This window comes from Thunnus maccoyii, chromosome 23, assembly GCF_910596095.1.
Source record: "Thunnus maccoyii chromosome 23, fThuMac1.1, whole genome shotgun sequence".
Lineage (NCBI taxonomy): Eukaryota > Metazoa > Chordata > Actinopteri > Scombriformes > Scombridae > Thunnus > Thunnus maccoyii.
In genome coordinates, this window is record NC_056555.1 from 2,229,658 (window position 1) to 2,251,683 (window position 22,026).

A 22,026-nucleotide genomic window follows, 5' to 3' on the forward strand; every position below is an offset into this window, starting at 1 on the left:
CCAGGCAGCCACACACTGAGCTCCTCCCCTACACAGAGCCTACACAAAGTTCACTGCTGCTGCGCCACACAACACAATCTTGTTCAAAGAGATTAACAGCTTGCGACTCTCACTGCTTCTACATCGGTTACTCATGCATTTGACTTCATATTTCTGTAGCGACCAGCCGTCAGAATTTCATCACCGCCCACCTGTCGAGAGTTCATTCATTTTTCTCACAGTTAATACCCACAATCTTCCAATAATCCCATCACAACCCCCTAAAAAAACCTGCACAGTGTGAAACCAACCTCTGGGGAAATCTATTAGTGTGTTTCAGAGCTGCCAGTATTTCTGGTTATTGGAGGAGAGATACGCCAGCTTTACCGTTGGCATCAGATCGTGTTGTAAAATCTGCATCATCGTAGCCAACTTGTGGTAAAACATAAGCCTTGTCTCTGGAGTCTGTGTCAGGAGGAGATATAATCCAGTGGATTCAACTCATATCCATTTCAGGCTTAAAATACCAACTTCTGGTTAGACTCCGCCCCCTTTTGGTTTAAGTCCCGCCCATTCTGATTACAGAAATGGATACAGGTAATTTAGTTGGTTGAACAGATACAGATAATAGTGCACTCATTCATACCTAGTTTTGACTTTGTCAGTATGGATTGTGTATAGAAATTTCCAAAAGAGTTAATTCAATCAGTTTTAAATAAAATGTATAACGCATCATAGTGTGTTAAATGTGAAGGAGTGCGAATACCTTTTGAAGCCACTGTGATTGCGGGGGATGGTTCAGTTGTGGTACTGAGCTTTGTGGGTGTGAAGCGGGTGGGGGACCTGTGCAGGACTCTGATATCACATTCCCAAGGAACTCAGAGGTTCCTAGAACAGCTGGAGAAAATAGTAAAAGGATATTTTTTGCTCAAAACTTTTACACCTCTGATTCTAGCCATGCTCGATTCACAAATATTGAAATTTAGTACTTACTCAGTGGTTTTATCATGAATAAACTTACATAGAATTCCAGTGGGAGAGATTAGTGTGAGTGTGTATGTGTTTGATTTCTCCTATAAATGAGGTGTGTGTTCCTCTGTGTGGGGTGTTACTATATGAATCATGGGCTCACTCTCTATCTCACACACACACACACACACACACACACACACACACACACACACACACACACACACACACTCACAGTCATTCTCAGTCATGCTAAGAAATATTACTTCACTGACTGTCATTTAGCAATGTGTAAAACACATTTACTCTAGAAATGAAAAATAATTTTCCTCCCCCGAGAGCTGTAAGTGGAGAGCTATTATCATTTTTCCCCTGCAAGAGAAACCCATTACCATTATAAAATAGAACCTCAGCCTGGGTGCTGGAATTGCCATGCAATGAGATCATAGGCTGTGTCTGGTTTACTCAACCTCAATTCAGGAAGTTAATTCCCCACTCTGTAGCCTTTAATAATAATCTGCTGTATTGTGCATTTGAAGGAAAAACGCTCCAAAATAAGCTGACACTGACTTTGTAAAGTTGAAGCAGAGAAGCAAATGTAATGTGAAGATGTTAAACAGCCATTCGTTTCTAAAGGATATCTGGTAATACATATTAGCATGGGATCTGTTATAATTCCACTACAAATACACACACTGAATGGACAATGTATGGCCACTAAATAATCTGAAAAGGCTTTACATCAGATGTTGGAACCTGACTGCAAGGATTTGCTCCCATTCAGACACAAGAGCAGTAAGGTCCAGTCACACTACTGGCATTTAAAATGGTAAAATTTTGCTGCAGAATCAATTTATTCCACTGGAATTTTTCCATTGTACACATAACAATACACATATTGTGTGTGTAAATAACCTTTTCTCTTCAAGACTAGCAAGACTAGCTTGTATGTGTCTCCTTGGAGTGGAAAGGTCAGTTAAGCCAAATTCAGTGGTCCCTCCTCTAACTATGATGAACCAGACAAGACTCTGAGGTGTACTTAGTTCATTTAAAGTTCCGGCTCATTGTCATCGGAGGTGTGGGACTCTGATGGAGACAGGTCCTCCACTTTTTATGATCTTATGATCTGGTGCATTACGTGGCAAATTCAATTAATTCTAATGGAATTGTCACAATAAGTTTCGAGTTGAACTTGACCCACAAATTTGCATCATTAAGTAATAGCCATCTTGACAGTGCTGACCTTTGAAGAGCTACAGTACATTAGCTGTGTGTCACCATCCACTTTTATCTAACCTCATCTACCGGAGTAAAAACTGTTCCACAGAAGAGCAATGGTTTGTAGACAGTTATTAGACAGGAGTCCATGGTGCATATACATCTTTTGAAAAAAACATCTTAAGATATTGTTCCGTTAGCAACTGAGCTGAGCTTAGCTCAGATAGCTTTATTTACCCTCAATAAGTTTTTATTGAGAGAAATGGTGTGCTAAACTAAACAAAATCAGGCAGAACAGAAGACAGAAAATAGATAGAAGCTGGGGGAGCTATTGTCACTCACTAGTCAAACTGGCCCATGTAGCAAGTTAGCGGTAGCTTGTCAGCTACAGCAGTTCACCAGCTGGCCTTGTGAATAGCCACTATGTCACCAAGTTTCCAGATATTTTGCTTAGACAACTGGTCACTCTGTGGTGTGACCTCTGCTTTGTAGTGTATGCAAAATGTTGCTAAATTTTGTCTCTAAGGTTTTCCTAAGGTGTTGCATGCTTATCATTTGCTTCCCTTGATGCTCTTTGTCTTTTCTTGGTGCTTTTACTCTTCAACTTTTGCTGTTAAATCCTTGATACAAGATGCAGAATTGCATCACTGTTATTGTGACACAGGGGCCAGACAACCCAATGTGTGGTCTGCCTACTGTTTTTGCAGTGGATGCATTTGTAGTCACCAACCAAAATGAAAACATGTTAGCAAAGCCTCTAGAGAAGCAGCAAATGCAAAGATTAAAGCATGTTGACATCCCAATAAATGTTAATTCTGTAAACCATATTCCCATCAACCAGTAGGTGCAAGTAGTTGTTCCCACCATGAGACTTGTGCCATGTTTGTGCATATGGTTGAGTGCGTGTGTGTGTGTGTTAAGCCCAGCTGTTTCCTCTGAGGATGTGAACTTTTCTCCCAAGTGGGAATCCTTTCTTTGTTATGTGTCTCAAAGCAGTGTGTGTAAATCCTGCAGTGAAGGAGAGAAAGTGACACATTCTGCTGCTGCTAAAAGATTTACATTCACAACACGTAATCTCCTCACAGCCGTGACTTCAGCATTGCATGGGCACATTTCCCGCTACTTCTCAACTTCTCTTTGATGTACAGGATAGGCAAAAGTCACTGTGTATATGTGCGTGCGTGTGTGTGTGCTTGTGATAAGCAGCCAGGGTCAGAGAGGCTGTGTTTTCTCGCCCCTGGTCTTGTACCTAAATGACTGTCTCATTCTGCCCATTCTGAGTTTCTATTAAACAACTTTACTGCACTATTTTAATGTTTACTGGACACAATAACTGACTCCTTTAAATTTGACTTTTCTATGATGAACTGCAGGAAGCAAAGTTGCATTAAAAAGCAACAGTAAATAACAAAGAGCATGCATACATACATACAACAGAAATTCACAATAATAGAAAATAGAGGAAGAAAACATCCTAATATGCATAAAACAGGAGTTAAATGTTTTACTCTGTGGTGAAAGTTTCTAAATATACTCTAAAAATATGAGCAAAATATGATTAAACTCAACCATATCTGCAGGCTCAATTTAGGTTCAATACGATTTTGAGCTTGTGAAATGGTGTTCTAAAATAATCTCAAAGCCTGTTAATCTGTGAAAAACTCTGAAGAGAAAAGCAGAAAAGATTTATAGATGTGGGGAAAATGACTGAACAAAATGTGCAACAAATCAACAATAAGTCAAAATATCTGCTTTTGTGATTATAGAAAACTGAAGCCAGAAAACTGTATGAGAAACTTCCCACACTGTAACCTATGTCCCTACACATATGCATAGACACACATATGCCCACATGTAAGTTGAAAGTACACATTTTGACTCTGTTTTTACAGCTGAAAGCAGGGTCAAATAAATAAATGCTTATTTTAAGTTATAGTAAACCTAAAAATAAAATACATCCTTAATACAGCAAATGTTAGGTGGTAGTTCAAAATGGTCTGAATTCAGCAATATCAATTATCTTTGGAATAATGTCAGAAATGCAATACATTTGTGTTAAAGCAGGAAAGCAGCACCAGGGAGGACCCTGGAAAGAGCAGTAATCGGTGATAAATTAATTTGGGAATCTCTCCACCTCAGCAAATAACACAAAAAGACCTCTCATACAAAAATAATATGTAGAAGGATATAACTAAAACATATGGTAGAGATTGGCTGGACCCCAATGCCATCGACAGCATGTAGACTTTATTTCTGAATATATTCTAGACAGTTTAAGTGTTGTCCATTGAACCTACTAGTGTATATGGTTTTAAAGCCTCCCATACAGTGGACAGGGACAGCAGACAGAAACTGATTTGTGTGCTGTCCTGGATAGATATAATATAGTTAGGCATGGTAGCAGGGGAGGCCCCACTCATTTCCTTAAACTAAATTCAATCAAATGAGCAAATGTACTAAACTTACCTGACATTACTTTGTTATTTAAAGTATATTCAAATTAGTGTGACCTATTGTTTCCAAAAAATTTTGCAAATGGTAAATCTGGTAAACCTTTTCCTGTTATCATTGTAAACTGAGATGGCCTGCCCTGGGACAGACAGCTTGGCAGGCATGTGTAGCACAGTAACTAACTTTAAGCTTAACAACGGGACACTTACAGTATACATAAGCAAACTACTTTAATATCCCCAAATTGACTTAACCAACCAAAACTGTCATATCCATCTGGGGTGGCTGGTCTTGGTTTTGAACTAGCTCTGCAGTAGGATGTGCTGTCTGTGACGATGATGGCTGGATGTGGCAGAGGACCTGCTTGTCAGAGAATATAAGCAGTGAGATGGGTCATCTAGACCCCGAGGTGCTATTTTCACCTGCTCACTGTTAAAAGGGGGTGACACTCATTCTCCTGGGCGGTGCACCACAGAGATGACAGTCTGCTAAAGCAGGCTAATATGAGTCAGCTCACTGATGTCTGACTGCTGAATCAGCCTCACAGAGAATGGAACTGAGGGTTTTCTAGGGAAAATAATTTGTCAAGTTCTTGAGGATTACATTTGAACTCTGTAGAGGACAAATGAAGAGACAAAAGTGCCACAGATTTGTAAGAATTGGATGACATACAGATTAGTGGGACTGATTACTTAGCTGTGTGACAGTGCACATGACAGACATGAAAATGAAATACTTGAATCATTGTACAATAGAAGATATTCCCCAATGAGCGATACTGAGAATAGAGAGAGCTTTCATTGAACTTCAGAGAAGCCAGTTTTGACAAAGGACAGCATGAGAGGAAGAAGTCTTTGTTAATTCTCTTTAGTCAGAGATATGATGCCTGTACAAAAGAGTTAGCCACACAAACCAGATTAAAGCTCATTAGTTCATGACAGTCTTACTTGCTCCTGTAATCTTGAAGCCCTGTTTTATGCCAGGGTCAGACTACATATTTTTGTTTTTCACAGTGGTCACAATGTCAGATTAGGCAATCGTAGTGCCATAAATTCTTGCCATGTCTTGGTCAGGAGACTGGCAACACTACAAGTATGACCCCGACCAATCATCGTTCATGATCTTGCGCAAGTTCATAGGTCTTTCGGGAGTAGCTACAGAAGCACTTTGTGTGATTCTGGCGGTCTTGTGTACTGAAAAGAAAGAGAAAAGAAAGAAAAAATTATTGTATACCCGTTCCAGGGTGTCACAAAGAGGACAGTACGGGCTGTCTATCCTTCAAAGGAATGTGTTAACATGTCAAGAACATTACATAAATGTAGCTAGCTACCAGGTTCGCTGTATGTAAACAGAAGGTCTCGTGGTGGAAAAAATGATTGGATTTTGGGATTTGTATACTCTGGTAAATGAAAATACAAAGATATGTTTTAATATCAGGTGGTTTCACAATCACTATAACTGAAGTGCTCTCTGGTGCACATTTATAAATACCAACACAAACAGTAAAAGCTGTCTGAGAACAGCAGCACATCTCTGCCTCCTCCACAGGCGCCCGATGTTCACAATCGGGCGTGATGCTGGAAATTTTTCGGCAATGACAAAATTGTGTCAAAATTGGGCTGATGCGCTGATGATGATGCGCTGTTGCTCACTTCACCCCCCTCTTCCACGAGGTGTGCTGACGCAAGTACAGCTTCACACTACCATGGCGACCATTGAGCGTGAACCCTGGGAGAAACATGTCTGCCAGAGAAAACATAGTGGTGCAATGTAGAGGAGAACTGCTTGATCACTCAATAAACATACAAAGAGAGCATTGTCAGGTTATGAAATAATGTAACCAAATAATACAATCAGAAGTACAATGCATCATATTTCTGAGAGATAGAGAACACATACCACCTAGCGAAGTTGACCCACAGCTAGTTCTTAAATACCCCTGTACAGAATCTGAAATATCTATAGCTAACCTTACAGGTTAGTGAACAACCCTCAGATAGAACAAGGGTCAAGAGTTCAACTAGTCTGGGAATAGTATTTCCTCACAACCATATATGCCAGAATGAAAGCACATAGGTGTGGACCAAATCATGCTAAATTAAAGAACAAGCAACACTATCCTCTAAAGGCTCATCAAATCAACACATTAAAGAGACATAGAAATCTACTGACTCAGACAACAAAGAAAAACAATCAACTGTCTCATTTTACACAGCAAGGAACTAAGTTTAAAATAGAAACAGGTATTTGTTTCTATTAAGAACTCCATTTGTAACATGTATAACATATACAAGAAATACATCAAATGATAACCACTATATAAATCTCTCACACAACAACCATATATGTTTGAACCAGAGTCAGCCCCTGTGCAAGAAGAGGCTCCCAAACAGGATTAAGGACACAACAGGATGTTTCTGAATGGGTATTAACTTTATGTCACTTAGACATTAGTTTTTGTATGTGGGTATGTTGGCTAAAGTCTGGCTGGCTGTGGTGGCTGTTTGTGCCATGGACAACCCACTGCTAGTGACTTATTTTATAATGTGTGTGTATGCACTGGTTCTAGGTATAAAACAACAGCATGCAGGGCCTCATTTTCATTTTTTCACAGTCCTCTAAACATGCTGTCAATAATTAATGTTTGTTTATCAAAAGCTAGGTTTCTGGCATGTAAATAAATTCAAGTAGGGTAAATGCCATTAAATTATTCCCATTACACCAGTAAAGCTCAAGCTCAAACATTGTAGGTAAGAGCCAGCAATGTTTTCTCAACAACAGTACCTGCCAATTGGCTAAGAGGGTGTAGGATTGTCTGCCAACTCCTCATAACTTGTAGTAATGTATGTTTACCAGTTATTACAGCCTTTAAATACTATATACTTATGAACATTAACAATGTCCTCTTTAGTAACAAAACATTCAAATAAACTACTCCTGCAACGTTGTCACTTTTTTAATCTTTTTCCTGGCACAAGTGTATTTGTGGGAATTGTGCAGAATGCCTACCTGAGAAGCAGCCCAAGAACGTCTGCTGCAGGGAGATATCATAGGTAGTATGAATGCTTGATGAATGAAATTGTAATAATGCAGTCATTATCTTTTCTATATTGCATGTCACTTACCCTTTCATATTTACTAGGTTACATGAAGACTGTGACACAGACTCATACACTATAGTTCTTCAATAAATACTTCCAGCATTTAAACATTAAACTGTGCATATCATTTTTACAGAAATCTAATGGCCTTCTTCCATATGGTAGAATTACCCATGCTGAATAGTGAACTGCTGCAATTATATCAGAGTCTTCAAAATGTTTTTTGTGCATTCGTACTTGTCTGTAAAGAGTAGAAAAGCCCACCTCATTCCACTTCGCATCACAAGTCCGCTGGGCTAAAAGGCTTTGGATGTTTGCAGGTTAGGAGCTAGGTGATTTTACTTTGATCCTCCACTGCTTCTTCGTGTTCTTCAGCAAATTGAATAAAAATATTTTACCATTACTCTAAGTGAAATGCCAAGTTATGAACAAAACACATGTTTTTAAGACTGTCAAACATAGAAGTAAGCTTTTGTAGAATAGACTACACCTAACAAGATTTTAATTACCTTGTAGCAAACTTTTAAAGACATGTTATTAGCAATATTAGGGAATCATAGGGAAAATGCAAATAAAAGGAATGTAAAGGAAATAGCATGTGCTGTAAAAATGTTGATGAGCAATGAACAGACTCCAGCGATGTCATTGTTTCCTCCTAATCGTCAACATTTTGTAAAATATGTCTGCAAAAGCATATATATTGGTTCATTGATCTATGGTTCACTTGAGACCACGTGGATAAGCCAGAAGGTGATTGGAACAATGTTGTGTGGATAGATGAGACCAAGATCGAACTTTTTGGCTTGAATGAGAAGCGTTCTGTTTGGCGACGAGCAAACACTGCATTCCAGCATAAGAACCTTAACCAATCTGTGAAACATGGTGGTGGTAGTATCATGGTTGCCTCTGAACCAGGACAGTTTGCAATCATTGATGGATCTATGAGTTCTGAGTCGTACCAGCACATTCTACAGGAAAATGTCAAGGTATCTGTTTGTGAACTGAAGCTCAACAGAAAATAGGTCATGCAGTAAGACAACGACACTAAACACACAAGTCGTTCTATCAAAGAATGGTTAAAGCAGAAGAAAGTTAATGATTTGGAAAGCCCTGACCTTAATCCTAAAGAAATGCTGTGGAAGGACCTGAAGCATGTAGTTCATGCAAAGAAGCCCACCAACATCTCTGAGTTGAGACTGTTCTGTGAGGAGGAATGGGCTAAAGTTCCTCCAAGCTGATAAACAGTTACCGTAAACGTTTGGTTGAAGTTATTGCTGCAAAGAGGGGGTCACACCAGTTATTGAAAGCAAGGGTTCACATACTTTTGCCTCTCACAAATATGTGCAATTGGATAATTTTCCTAAATAAATAAATGAAAAAAAAAGAAAGAAATGAAACATTTTTTGTCTCATTTCTTTAATTTGGTTCACTTTATCTAGTTTTATGACATGTAAATATCTGATTATGTTTTAGGTTATATTTATGCAGAAATACAGAAAATTCTAAAGGGTTCACAAACTTTGAAGCAGCACTGTAAATCCTGACTACACTGTGGAAAATTATCACAATCTGAATCTGGAATGTCGTATAGTTACATGGAGCTGAACTGACACAGAGTTAAGTGTGGCTGTGTTTGATTTAGTGACCAGGGCATTCAAAACCTTACTTGGGCATAGCTGTGAGTGTGTTTCATGGAGAGGACAGGGTGTAGTTGTTGAGACAGAATTAGGAAAATGCAAGATTTTTAAGGGAAAAATGTAATTAACTACTTTAACTACATGACCCAAAGTAGTTAACTACCGAAAATTTACTAAATTTGAATTAAGTTAAACTACCCTCCAACTATTGCAAAGTTTTGTTAAACTTGTAATTGAACTACATGTGGTTAATTACTTCCCAACATGAGTAGACCAGTTCTTCTAGCATGGCGTTTTTTATGTTTTTTAGTTGAATGATACTGAGATTGGGGTTCTCGCTTTAGGGCAGACAGCATTGAAGTAAGAATGAGATGCAGCCACTCATCTCAGCTCAACCCAACCTATTTTCTTTAGTCAATGCGTCCTTGAGACTGAACAGCAGCACATACCTCTATTGGTGGGAGGATAGGAAATGCAGACTGGCTTCCCTTTTCCTGTTGTCTGACAATTTTCAACATCTGTTAAATTTGTTGTGGATTAAGTGTTCTCTACAATCCCTTGTCGTAGGTGCAAAAAGGCAAAGAGAATGTGGTCAAAGGAGGAGGTGAATGCAGTGGAAGAGTCTCTCATGAGATTCATCTCAAAACCTGGAAAACAAGACTGTGAGAGGTGCATCGCTGCTTCCCCTCAAGCCCTAGCTGAGAAGGACTGGAGAGCTGCAAATTCTATGTTCACAATAGAATAATTCCAGATTGGAGGCTGTAGATATGGATCAAGTTTACAAAAGGTATTTGCAATCCAGTTGTTTTCAGTGAGACCTAGTGGCATTTAGCCCCCCTTCCTTCACTGTTCAAATGTTTGGACTACTGACACAGATGACCTCAGTAGACAACAGTAGATTTGCTTTAATACATTTTTCCTTTCATCAGTATTTGAACTGAAAGTGGACATTTCCTGGACAGAGGCTATATTCTAAAGTCAAGCTCTTTTTGCTTTGTATTCCTCAGAGGCAGAAATCTAATTGATGCTTATGAACATTTGGTTTACAAATGCCTTGAATACATGATATTAAATGTGGTGTCATGTATGGTCGTTTTTTGCTGCTCTTTTTGTGCTCTTTGTTCAAAGCATATTAAGCAATAAATGTTTCATTCATTTGTTTGAATGTTCACTTGCCTAAAAGTCATGGTGGTTTGATTATACACCTCAAAAGAATTAAGGGTCAAAAGATTTATAATTTCACTAATTTGATATGATTCTCATGAGTCTATTAAAGTATTAAAGACATTTCCCCCCAAAAAAGGTTTCATCTATCCTCTTTGGATCTCATTTTAATCTAATTCATTTTTAATCTTAACCTCAAATTCAACACGCCATTTTTTGTAGGTGTGATTTGCTCCAAATTAATTACTTCCTGCCCTGCTTGAATGACCCATGCTAAAAAATATAATTTATTTATTTCTTTTTTTAAAAACTCACTGGCAGTAGATTAACTCGGCAGTGTTCCTCATACGCTGATTCGTGCTGACTATCTTTTTAATGGAGTGGATAGGTGTTTTGGGTCCAGTAAATGTCCCTCTTGTCCGAGTGCTTCCTTTTTAGGTGTAACCTTAAGTTGCATCTGTTAAGTGTAAGTCCATAATGATACACTTAACACATGCAGTGCTGGCTGGGATGTTTGTGTGGCAGCAGCCCTGAGGGGAGCATGAGGTGGAGGTGAAGGCACAGCAACGTCTTGAGCATGACGCAAAGAAGCAGCCACGGCAGGAGCACAAGGTGGAGGTGCACCCACAGCAGAAACAAGAGGCATGGGCGCAGCCACAGCAGAAGCATGAGGTGGAAGTGGAGGTGCAGCCACAGAGGGACCAGATATCCCTTTGCATGACTTCAGGTGACCCATGAATTGCAGTTTGTGGAGTGAAAATGTGACACCTCTCTGCACTGATGACTGCATTTGCAGATGAGATAACCTGTGAGACAGTATTTTCACAATCAGAGCTACTGACAACCTCACACACAATCCACAAACAGAAGCACATACTTGATGGGGAGGAGAAAAGGGAGACAATGTAAGTTTTATCTCAGTAATATAATGTTATCTACAGTATGTTCAGACCATATCTTGATGGCGAACTGCCACCTTTAAATGGTTCTGCAGCATAGTTTCCGTTATCCGGTAATTACCGTACTTTGACCAGGAAAATCTGTTAAAGTGCGACAAATTTACATCTCTGTGGTCATAACACTGTGTCGGAGCTCCTGAGAGAGGCGGCTGACTGCCTAGATAAACTGGAAAGATGTAAGTGTGAGACATAATCGGAAAGTACACCGTAGTTTAGATTATTGTTTGTCATCTGCCCAAACTAACTTAAAGCCTTATAACATTCAATTTACAGCATCTTCAACTTCAGAACAACAAGGTTTGACATTGGGGCAAAGGAGCATGTGTAAATGAACTTAGTTCTATTTGAGCTATACATTTTTGAAATTTTGTTTTCTAACCGCTGTAAGTGTTTGCACATGTACAGCTTAATTTAAACATGACTTAAAACCGACTATGCCGGTGTTGTGCCGAGTTCAACCTAATTTATTTCAACCTGTCATCCAAGAATTGCATGTGTGACATATAGGATATTTATGTGTATCTGCCCACTCAATTGTGACATTATTTTATGCATATGTTATTGATTTTGTATCTTTACAGATACCATACAGATCAGTGGAGGCTGGTCCATAGAGGCAGAGGAGGTTGCTCCTCCTCTATTTTTTGAGAGGCAAGAGGAAGATCAAAATATAAAAAAGAATATTTGGTTGAGATAAACCATTACCAAATCCCTGTATTATATATAAAATATTTTTTCTCTCTTCTTTGGAAAAAATCCATTATTGACATTCTGGTTAAAATGCTTCAACAGCGACACCTGCAGGGCAGGAGGAGAAAGAGCAGTGTGTGTGAAGTGGTGGTGGGGGGTAGTGGGGGAGAGTGGGGGACAGAGGAGGACGGGTGTCTGCTGTCCTCCTCAGGGCGAGATCTCTTGTATCAATGTAATGTACGTCATTTTTTTTATGCTAATCTATGATTGGCCAAGACGCATAAAATGACGCTCCAAGGGAGGCTGTCCTCCCTAACCAATCAACAACCAGAATGCGATATTGACATCGCGTTGGTCCAATGATAGTTTCAATCACCTGTTGATGTTGTGTGATTAGTGAATGAGTGTGCAGGAGGTCTGGCTGCTTGTTGTGACAATTTCTTCAGTTTTTGAATCTATATTGAGTAATAAGCTTAAAGTAAGTAGAATAACAAGTGTTAACATGTCAGCTTTGTAGACTATATTTTATATGTGGTGCATATAGATAAGAGTAAGTCATGTATTTGATACATGCATTAATACTTTTTGTGAACCTACACTTTTAGATCTGTGAATGGTTTTAGTGTTCAGTCTTTCTAGTATTCAACACTGATCTGTACCTGTATCAGATTATAAGCTTTGTGCTACTTTATATATTTCTGTATACTAATACTATAAATCTAAATTTCACTTTGTTGGTAAAATGACACATTGTGAACCACTCCACAACAAGTTTTTTGTTTGGAAACAATATGTATATGCTAAATGTATTTAAAGAAGCAGCCTTTTCACCACTCAGGGATTTTTTGTTTTGAAAGCAAATTGTTTAATTGGCATATAAAATTGCCCCCCACCCCTCCAAATTCATCAGGTGGGGGACAGTGATATAGTATGATGCGATTTGTTGTAAGATTCCATGTTGGTTTTCTGTTCTTTTACTTTCCCCCCATATCAATTTCAGCTTTTTGCCATAGAGACATCAAGTTCATCTAATTACAGTGAAACCCACTTCAAGAAATACAAGATATAAATACAAGAGGGCAGCTTTGGACATGTATTCAAATGCGTCCACACGGAAACTGAACAGATTGTTGCCATTAAAGAAAAGTGTTGGGCTTTGGACAATGAGGTAGGACTCTAGTTGATTTTGATTTTTACAGATTTTGCCAGAGAAGATATTTAGTCTTAGTAAAACTCTGGTAACAGCATTCTTAATGAAATGCAGTTATTTAATTGCTTCAATATCAATGTATCATTTACATTTTTGTATGAGTTGGACTAACAATGCCAAACTTGTTTTGTATCTCCAGGCATGTATCCTAAAAAAATTGATGGAAAAAAAGCTTGACAAATGTAATATTGTCAAGTTCTATGATGGATTGTTGGGGAACCAATGTCTTGTCTTTGAGAACTTAGATATCACCCTGGGGGGGTTCCTCTCAGAAATAAAGACTGCCATGCGTCTCCAAGATGTCAGAACAATCATCCAACAGGTACGCCATTAGCTGGACAACAAAAGTCAACACTCAGTCTGTGGTCAATCCTCCATTGTAGTTATGTTGTTTTTTATTGGCTTTGTCTCCATTTTTAGTATTGAAAGCACTTCATAATTAAATAATAAATAAATCATTTTGGGTTCAGAATTTTATGTTGCAAAACCTTTTGAAATAATAGGCTCACATCTTGTCATTTATTATTTGCAGATGGCCGTAGCATTTGATGCCCTGAAGAGCATCGGAGTGATCCACACTGATGTTCGCACCAATAACATCATGCTGGTGGATCGTGTCAGACCATTCCGGGTGAAGCTGATTGGTTTTGACATGGCTATTCCCAGCCACAAAGCCGAGAAGAGCAGGGTTGATCATGGCAGTTTCTACAGGTGAGGTCTAGCTCTGTATGTGCATGTGTGTGTGTTACCTGTCCATACCTGTATGAGCTGTTGGGTGATTATCTGCTGTGATAACTTTGTACTAATGCTGTTATTACGTTATGTGCTACATTGTGCTTTAATCATTAAAATATGACAATGTTCCTCATTTTTTTCAATGCTTTTACTCCACATTCAGAGCTCCAGAAATTATGTTGGGATTACCATTTTCTGAGGCCATTAACATGTGGTCGCTGGGCTGTGTGATGGCAGAAACACCCAGCAAGAACCAGGAAGCTGAACCTGAAAGCAACGAGGTAGCCGAACCCAACTTGAACCAGGAAGCTGAACCTGGAACCAATGAGGTAGACGAACCCAGCATGGAGGGAGATGAAAATGGATTCTGGGGTAATGTACGCCGCACAGTGCCAACAGGTGTCATCATGGTTCAGCCTCTACCTCCTGCATTCAGTCTTCCACTGGTGGAGCTGGTATCCTGTTTGCGAGAGGCACAGGCTGAACCTGGAACCAACGAGGCAGAGGAGGGATACTAGAGTGCTATATGCCGCATAGCGCCATCAGGCGTCCTTATGGTTCAGCCATGTTGTGCTCGTGCTCCTGTTCTTACTCCAGCTCTGGCTCCAGCTATGGGTCCTGCTCCTGCTCTGGCTCCGGCTCCGGCTCCCGCCCCCGCCCACGCACTGGCTCCCGCCCCCGCTCCAGCTCCCGCCCCCGCCCCCGCTCCCGCTCTGGCACACTCCCGCTTTCGCTCCCGCCCCCGCTCCTGCTCTGGCTCCTGCTCCGGCTCTAGCACTCACTCCCACTCCCGTCCCCACCCCTGCTCCTGCTCCGGCTCCTGCCACTGTTCTGGATACCAATCTGGATAGAACAGATGACAGTGAGCCCAAGAAGAAGAAGAACGCTTCAAGCGTTTCTGCTCCTGGTGGAAGAGGACATTTTGCTCATGCTGCTGTGTGAGTGCCGGTGAGGACTGAAGCTCTCTGTGAAGGCTTTATAGCAAAAACAACTAAGAACTTGTTTTTGCTAGAAAGCTTTTGTAGTTCTTTATATGGGCAGCATGGTGGTTCAGTGGCTAGCACTGTGGCCTCACAGCACAAGATCACAGTGGTCTTTTCTGTGTGGAGTTTGTATGTTCTCCCCATGTCTGCGTGGGTTTTCCACAGGGTGCTTTGGTTTCCTCCCACAGTCCAAAGACATGCATTCTAGGTTCATTGGAGACTCGAAATTCTCACTAGATCTGACATCATCTGAAATCTGGATTCAATCAAGGTTACAATTTTTGCCACAGAATATAAAATACTAAATACTGTCAAAAGTTAAACATTGTTTGAAAATACAAGAGTCCAGGAAAAATAGTCAAAAAATTTCTTCACACATTTAGCATATTAAATAATCTCACATCTTAGCATCTGATATCTTCCTTTTTCTGGGCAAAATACAAGAAAAAATAAATCTACAATAATAATTTGTCCAACTTCTTATGTGTTTCTATAGGAATCTGAACTGCATTATGTTTGAAATAAATCAAATTCGGATATCAATTTTTATTTTGTTTTTTTTCTTGGAGCTGCCTTATAGTGTTGCAATATATATATCACTAACTTCCTGGAAACCTCACTGTAGAGTAAATATGAGTAAACAAGTGTCACAGATCACAAATGAAGTATTTCATGGGCCATGATCTACCAAAACTATTTTAGAGTCAACTTAGCTTGGTTTATGCCAAATTATTTAGTGAGGGTTAATTGAACACAGTAGCTTGCAACGACTAACCATAATTTACAATGAAGTTGCCAGTTATCAAACCTATGAAACCCTTTATGTGCTTTACCAATTATTGATGCTTTCAAAACATCCCTGACTCCACCAAGTAAAATAGGGTCGGAGAAGCTGATGGAGGAAATGAAAGAAAGAAAAGTTAGGAGAGGAGCAGAGACGGGACACCTGTTTTTTTTTCCAAACTTTGACAGTGTGGGATCGGCCATCTGTTGACAGCTCAAGTCACCATAGTGGAAGCTAAGGTTACAAGGGTGTGAGGAGGAAGAGGGCCAAACGGCTGGTGTGGGAAGTCAGTGGCTAAAGTGCATGTGTGTGAATGAGTGTAGGTATGGTATGTATCTTACAGTAGCCGACCATGGGGTCTTGCACTGGGCCTTCAGTGGTCTCACACACACACACACACACACACACACACACACACACACACACACCTCTTTTATACAGAGAACCCGCATAAAAACCATTACCGAATCTCTGTATTATATATAAAATATTTTTTCTCTCTTCTTTGGGAAAAATCCATTATTGACATTCTGGTTAAAATGCTTCAACAGCGACACCTGCAGGGCAGGAGGAGAAAGAGCAGTGTGTGTGAAGTGGTGGTGGGGAGCAGTGGGGAGGAGTGGGGGACAGAGGAGGACGGAAACAACCAGGAGAGTTAGCTTGTTTGTCATTGTTGCTAATGATATCAGACGAGTTAACCAGCAGCCATAAAGTTCTGTTAACTAACAAACAAGATGACCAACAGCCATAATTGGACGTTATGACATGAATACTTCATCTCCATGATAGAAAGAAGAAGACGTCAGATAACGTGAGTCAGATACAGCTTCTCTCTCTCTGTCTCTTTGGTCTTTGGTTAAATGTCTCTGTGGCCGTTTTGTGAATTTATCTCCTTAACAAGAATGCAGCAGAGATCATATAATGTGCCGTAGGTAGTTTGCTTGTTGAAGTTACAGTGAGCTGTCTGGACTCACTCATTCATTTAAAATTGATCCAGTTTTTAATTGAGTGGTTGTTCAGTCACCTGTTGATGTTGTGTGATTAGTGAATGAGTGTGCAGGAGGTCTGGCTGCATGTTGTGACAATTTCTTCAGTTTTTTTTAAGCTGAATCTATATTGAGTAATAAGCTTAAAGTAAGTAGAATAACAAGTGTTAACATGTCAGCTTTGTAGACTATATTTTATATGTGGTGCATATAGATAAAAGTAATTCATGTATTTGATACATGCATTAATACTTTTTGTGAACCTACACTTTTAGATCTGTGAATGATTTTAGTGTTCAGTCTTTCTAGTATTCAACACTGATCTGTACCTGTATCAGATTATAAGCTTTGTGCTACTTTATATATTTCTGTATACTAAGAAAATATATAGGAAACACGTGTAACTCATGTGATATGCAGTCTGTTTTTGATGAGAACATAAATCTGTTGTCACAATAGAACAATACTATAAATCTAAATTTCACTTTGTTGGTAAAATGACACATTGTGAACCACTCCACAACAAAACTTTTTTGTTTGGAAACAATATGTATATGCTAAATGTATTTAAAGAAGCAGCCTTTTCACCACTCAGGGATTTTTTGTTTTTGAAAGCAAATTGTTTTATTGGCATATAAAATTGCCCCCCACCCCTCCAAATTCATCGGGTGGGGGACAGTGATATAGTATGATGCGATTTGTTGTAAGATTCCATGTTGGTTTTCCTCCTGTCCTCCCCAGTTTTTTGAGTCACCAGCCGCCACTGGTATAGAACAATTGTCAGGACTAGGGACTGTGCACTGTGGCACTCTCCAAGGTGCTGATCCTGCTGCTTGGAGCAGCTCCACAGTGCTCTTTCTCTCCCACCCACAGTAGTGGGAAGATCTAAGCTATATAAATAAACAGACAAATTGTTCCTCCAAAAGGTGTTCTTTATTGTTGAATAGCGGCAAAACAAGTAAGCCTTCATTAAAGATATGAACTCTCTCTCTCTCTCTCTCTCTCTCTCACAGACACACACACACACACACACACAATGCATCCTTTACATCTTAACAGTGAATTTTAACAAAATACTAGCCTACAGTGTGTAGGTCTGTCCACAGTACTAGAACTTAACCTATTTTGACATGCTTCAATCACATGACCAGCTGAGCTGAACGCATGCTCACTGAATGTGTTTGTTGCTGGAATGCACAGCACTGCTCTAGGCAGCATGGAGAGGAGAGGGTATGTGTAACAGGGATCCCTCCAAAAGACAAGGACGCCCCCCTGGCACTTGTCAACAGAGAAATGAGCCTGCAGATAATGCAGTACTTCATCTGGCTCGATTACGTCCGGGGTGTCATCCCACTCCATGAACAATCTTTGTCTTTGAATGAGTGGCCATCATCACAAAGTCACTTTATTTGTTGCCTTTTGTGTCATTATAAACAATATGTAATAAGTTCAGGATGTGTGCCTTCCAGAGCCTCGTCCCTGGGGATGCTTGATGTGCTTGTCTCCCCCATTACTGCTACAAAAGGTAACCCAAAATTAATTAACATCTAGTATGTGCATAATTATTATATTTCAATTAGACCAACATCTGCCCTTTCAGTCCTGTTGGTGCCACAACAGGACTGTGTTGCTTGTTGTGTAGTGGTCACCCTCCATATCCTCTGATACATCTTTAAAGGGGGACAAGAACTCTCCAACTATGTTGAGGACCTCCACCTGGATGTTCTCCATGCACTGTTCTTGCCCCTTGTCCCGAAGCAGCTCCAGGATCTCCCTCTGTTGCTTGGCAATTGAGCTCAGCATCACTGCCTTGCTGTTCCATCTTCCATCAGTCTCGCTTTCTTGTAGAACAGCATGCAGAAGGCTGAGCATGCTACCCAACTTCTTCAAGTACATGACCAGGCTTTTGCACTTAACTAATTGGTCCCTTTTCTCAACTCTATGCTTCAGGACTTTATTGATTACATACACTACACATGGTATCCACGAATAGTTCTTAAGTGCAGCTTTGATATTGGGACCCTGACCACTTACAAACACAGCTTTTGACAGGTCTTCAGCTGATATGCCAACTTCTAAAAGGTCCTTGCTGATTTGTTCATGTATGTTTGTGGCAGTTTTCTTTATTGATGCGTCAAAGTGTAAAGTTGAAATCACTCAACTCAACTCAGTTTCCAGTCTTCTATGACGAAGTGACATGTCAGCACTGTATATGATCTGATATTGAAGCTGTCTGTCCACACATCGGTTGAGATGCCAATTCTGTATTCCAGTGCTTTGTTGATAGACTGAAAGAGACTAGCTTTTCCTTTTTTTGCCTGCTCTTTTGCTCTATCGCAGACGGTCTGCCTGTGAGAGATGACAGAGTGCATATCCCCTGCCCCATAACGTGCACTGATATTTATTAGCCCTTGTGCCACACAAGTAAACCCCTTACCAGACACGACATCCTATCTGGATAAGGAAATACACATATTTATGAGAGGTGTACTGTACATGCACTCTTGAGTTCAGGTCAAGGTGGTCAGGCTCGCACTGTGATCGGATTTCAGCAGATGTAAATGCATTCCATACAGCGTTAACAAATTCTTATAAAAAAAAAAAGTGCCAAAAATCATTGCCTCTCTTGACCTCCTGCCAGCCACTCCTACCTATTTTGCATATTGATATATGATCACAATATGGGTAGAATCATGATAACAAGAGTGCTAATTAATACCAGGTGTAAATGCAAATGCTCATGGATCAGATGTCATTATCCAGATAATTTATTCAGATACAGATAACATGTTAATACCAGATGGAAATGGGGCTGATATAATAGACTGTATATAAAGACAGACATTGCAGGGTGTGATGTCTCCCATTGCGTTCATTAGAAGCGCAGAGTTGCAGTCTATGGTCACCACCTTCTTTCCTGTATGGAGCCAGGACCTTCCTAATGAATGCAGGGTTTTGCCCTTCACGCTCTGGAAACATGCCCTGCTACCTTGGACCCAAGCTAACGCTAGCTTACTGGGAACACTGAGCGCCGCACACTTTGGCTGATGTTTTTTTTTTAGCTGAATTGTGCTAACAGGGCAGGTACTGTTATCAAGTAACAACTTATCGAAATATTGCAACAATAGTCCAACTCAGTGTGAGTTCTGCAGCCGAGGAGAGCAGCAGGTGAGCCAACTGTCAATCACAGCTGTCAATCAACACTCACATGCCAGACATCAAAGCTACTATGAGTATTCAAATCTTATTAATGGAGCAATAATTTCCAAAATGACCACCAGCACACTTATTAGAGGGCCTGAATTTAGATTTAGATTGAGACCATAATGACTTGTTGAAAAAAATGATTAACTTAGTATTTCTAGAGAGAAGTTGAGGCTTTTTGAATGGGACTCAGTTGGAGCATCTAGCAGCCGTTGGTGGCACTTAACCTTTTTATTTAGATACATATGTGCTCACCAGTCACTGTGTTACATACATGGTCACAAACCAATGTATACACTGTGTGTATACATTGGTTCATACAGTGTTTTAAATATTGTTATTTTACACAACAGGATAGGAATAACCTGTTTGTGTGTGTTGAATTTAAATAGAGACCCGTCCATCTGGCACAAATATACACTGCAAGTAGAGTTTTGGAGTGCTTAATTTTACCAGAAGTATCATCATGTTTAGTGGGTTAAGGTTAGTCTAAACAGCAAATCAGAGCAAAAAAATTCTTTTCACAGGAGGCATGTGGATAGCCAAAAACAATAATGCACATGCTGGCTCATTGGAACACCTGAATGATGCTGAATGCTCAATGTTATTGATTTCCCCAGTTTTATTTTTTCTGTTATGTAATGAAAAAAATCAAAAGCATCATCTCCACCTGGTGGAAGGATCTATGGAATTATTTTTGGCCAAATTCAAACCAAACAACAGTAACAGCGACCGAGAACTCGTATCACTACAAAATATGACAGAGCTAAAATGTGGAAAGAATGTGAACTAATTTAAGTTTACATTACTGAGTTTTGGTTTGCATTCCTGAGTAGGGGACAGTTAATTTAACAAATAAAATAGCAGTAAAACCACACCACACAGAATTCCCAATGTAGACTGAAACTCAAAAACACAAACCAAACCTAAGAACTGCAGACCAAACCTCAGACAAACAAATGCTAAATAATAAACACAAACCAAAAGTCTAAAACACAAACAGAAGGCAAGCAATGTGAAACTGTGGATGCAAATCACGTTTCTTTTGTTCTACAGCTGAGCTTTTTGACCTGTCTTGCTATGATATTAGTTTTGGGTTGTTGGATAGTTTGTGATCTTTTTTCTTCTTTGAGTTTTTACTTTTATCCCTGTACTGTAGAGCAGAATACAGCAGATATAACTGCAGACTCATTAAAAGCAGAGGAAAAGAGACATGGCTGACTTTGAGATAGTGATGGTAGAAGTCCCAGTAGGCTCCAGTGTGCTAACCAGGCATGACTGACAGTACAGATCCTTCTCACAGTCACTGTAACTGATGTACTTATCTAATCTGGACAAGTTCCAGAGCCTCCCTTTGCTGAGTTCCTATATACACTACTGTAAGCAGGCTAGAGGTTTCTACAGTGGAGGGCAACAGACAAGAAAATAATGCACAACCAAAGAAGTTGGACATTGATGATTTAGAGTTTCCCCGGGCCTTCAGTCTACTTTCACACACAAATAATACCACAGATGTGAGTGCACACACACACACACACACACATTTTCAAGCTGGTCAAGCTGCACTAACGCATAAGTGGTCTTCAGTATTTATGACTTCAGGGGGTGGAGTGATGGGTTATTTCTGAGAAGTAAACAGCTCTAAACATCTGTTCACCAAACTTCTCAGTTAGACAGCATCAGCAGAGGAGGACTTGAAGGTATTGTGCAGAATAATGTTATAATCTGAACTCACCATACTGTTCTTTCTGGACCATCTCATCACTCTTCTCTCGTATAAAAGTGTAAGAGGTAAACATATTCCTACATCATTTCATTGTGTAATGACCTTAATACGATGAGGTTGAAGGATCAGCTCATCAAAATGACTAAAAACAAGACTAGGTCTAAACTTAGTATATGGCTATATGGCTGGACCGTGTATAAAATGCAAGAGGGTTTTTAATTTGTACGTCG

The 22,026-nt window shown here is 39.8% G+C and overlaps 1 protein-coding gene and 1 long non-coding RNA gene across 5 annotated transcripts; one reads left to right on the forward strand and one right to left on the reverse strand.

The window, feature by feature from the left end:
* Nucleotides 1–242: 242 nt before the first annotated feature.
* On the reverse strand, nt 243–8,518 carry LOC121890504. Of its 3 annotated transcripts, XR_006093819.1 has the most exons (4): nt 7,983–8,518; nt 7,627–7,651; nt 6,270–6,360; nt 4,806–5,810 (listed from the first exon to the last, which is right to left on the reverse strand). It is a non-coding gene; the product is annotated as an uncharacterized LOC121890504 (long non-coding RNA). The 3 variants fall into 3 exon arrangements; XR_006093820.1 differs by lacking the exons at nt 4,806–5,810; nt 6,270–6,360 and adding an exon at nt 243–876; XR_006093818.1 differs by having other exon boundaries at nt 4,806–6,360.
* A 4,573-nt stretch (nt 8,519–13,091) lies between these two features.
* On the forward strand, nt 13,092–14,734 carry LOC121891065 (homeodomain-interacting protein kinase 1-like). Of its 2 annotated transcripts, XM_042403796.1 has the most exons (4): nt 13,092–13,336; nt 13,624–13,700; nt 13,911–14,089; nt 14,277–14,734. In XM_042403796.1, exons 2-4 carry the CDS (start codon nt 13,665–13,667, stop codon nt 14,629–14,631), a joined length of 570 nt encoding a protein of 189 aa, XP_042259730.1. In that variant the 5' UTR covers nt 13,092–13,336; nt 13,624–13,664; the 3' UTR covers nt 14,632–14,734. The 2 variants fall into 2 exon arrangements, with proteins under 2 accessions (XP_042259730.1, XP_042259729.1); XM_042403795.1 differs by having other exon boundaries at nt 13,092–13,700.
* Nucleotides 14,735–22,026: the final 7,292 nt, after the last annotated feature.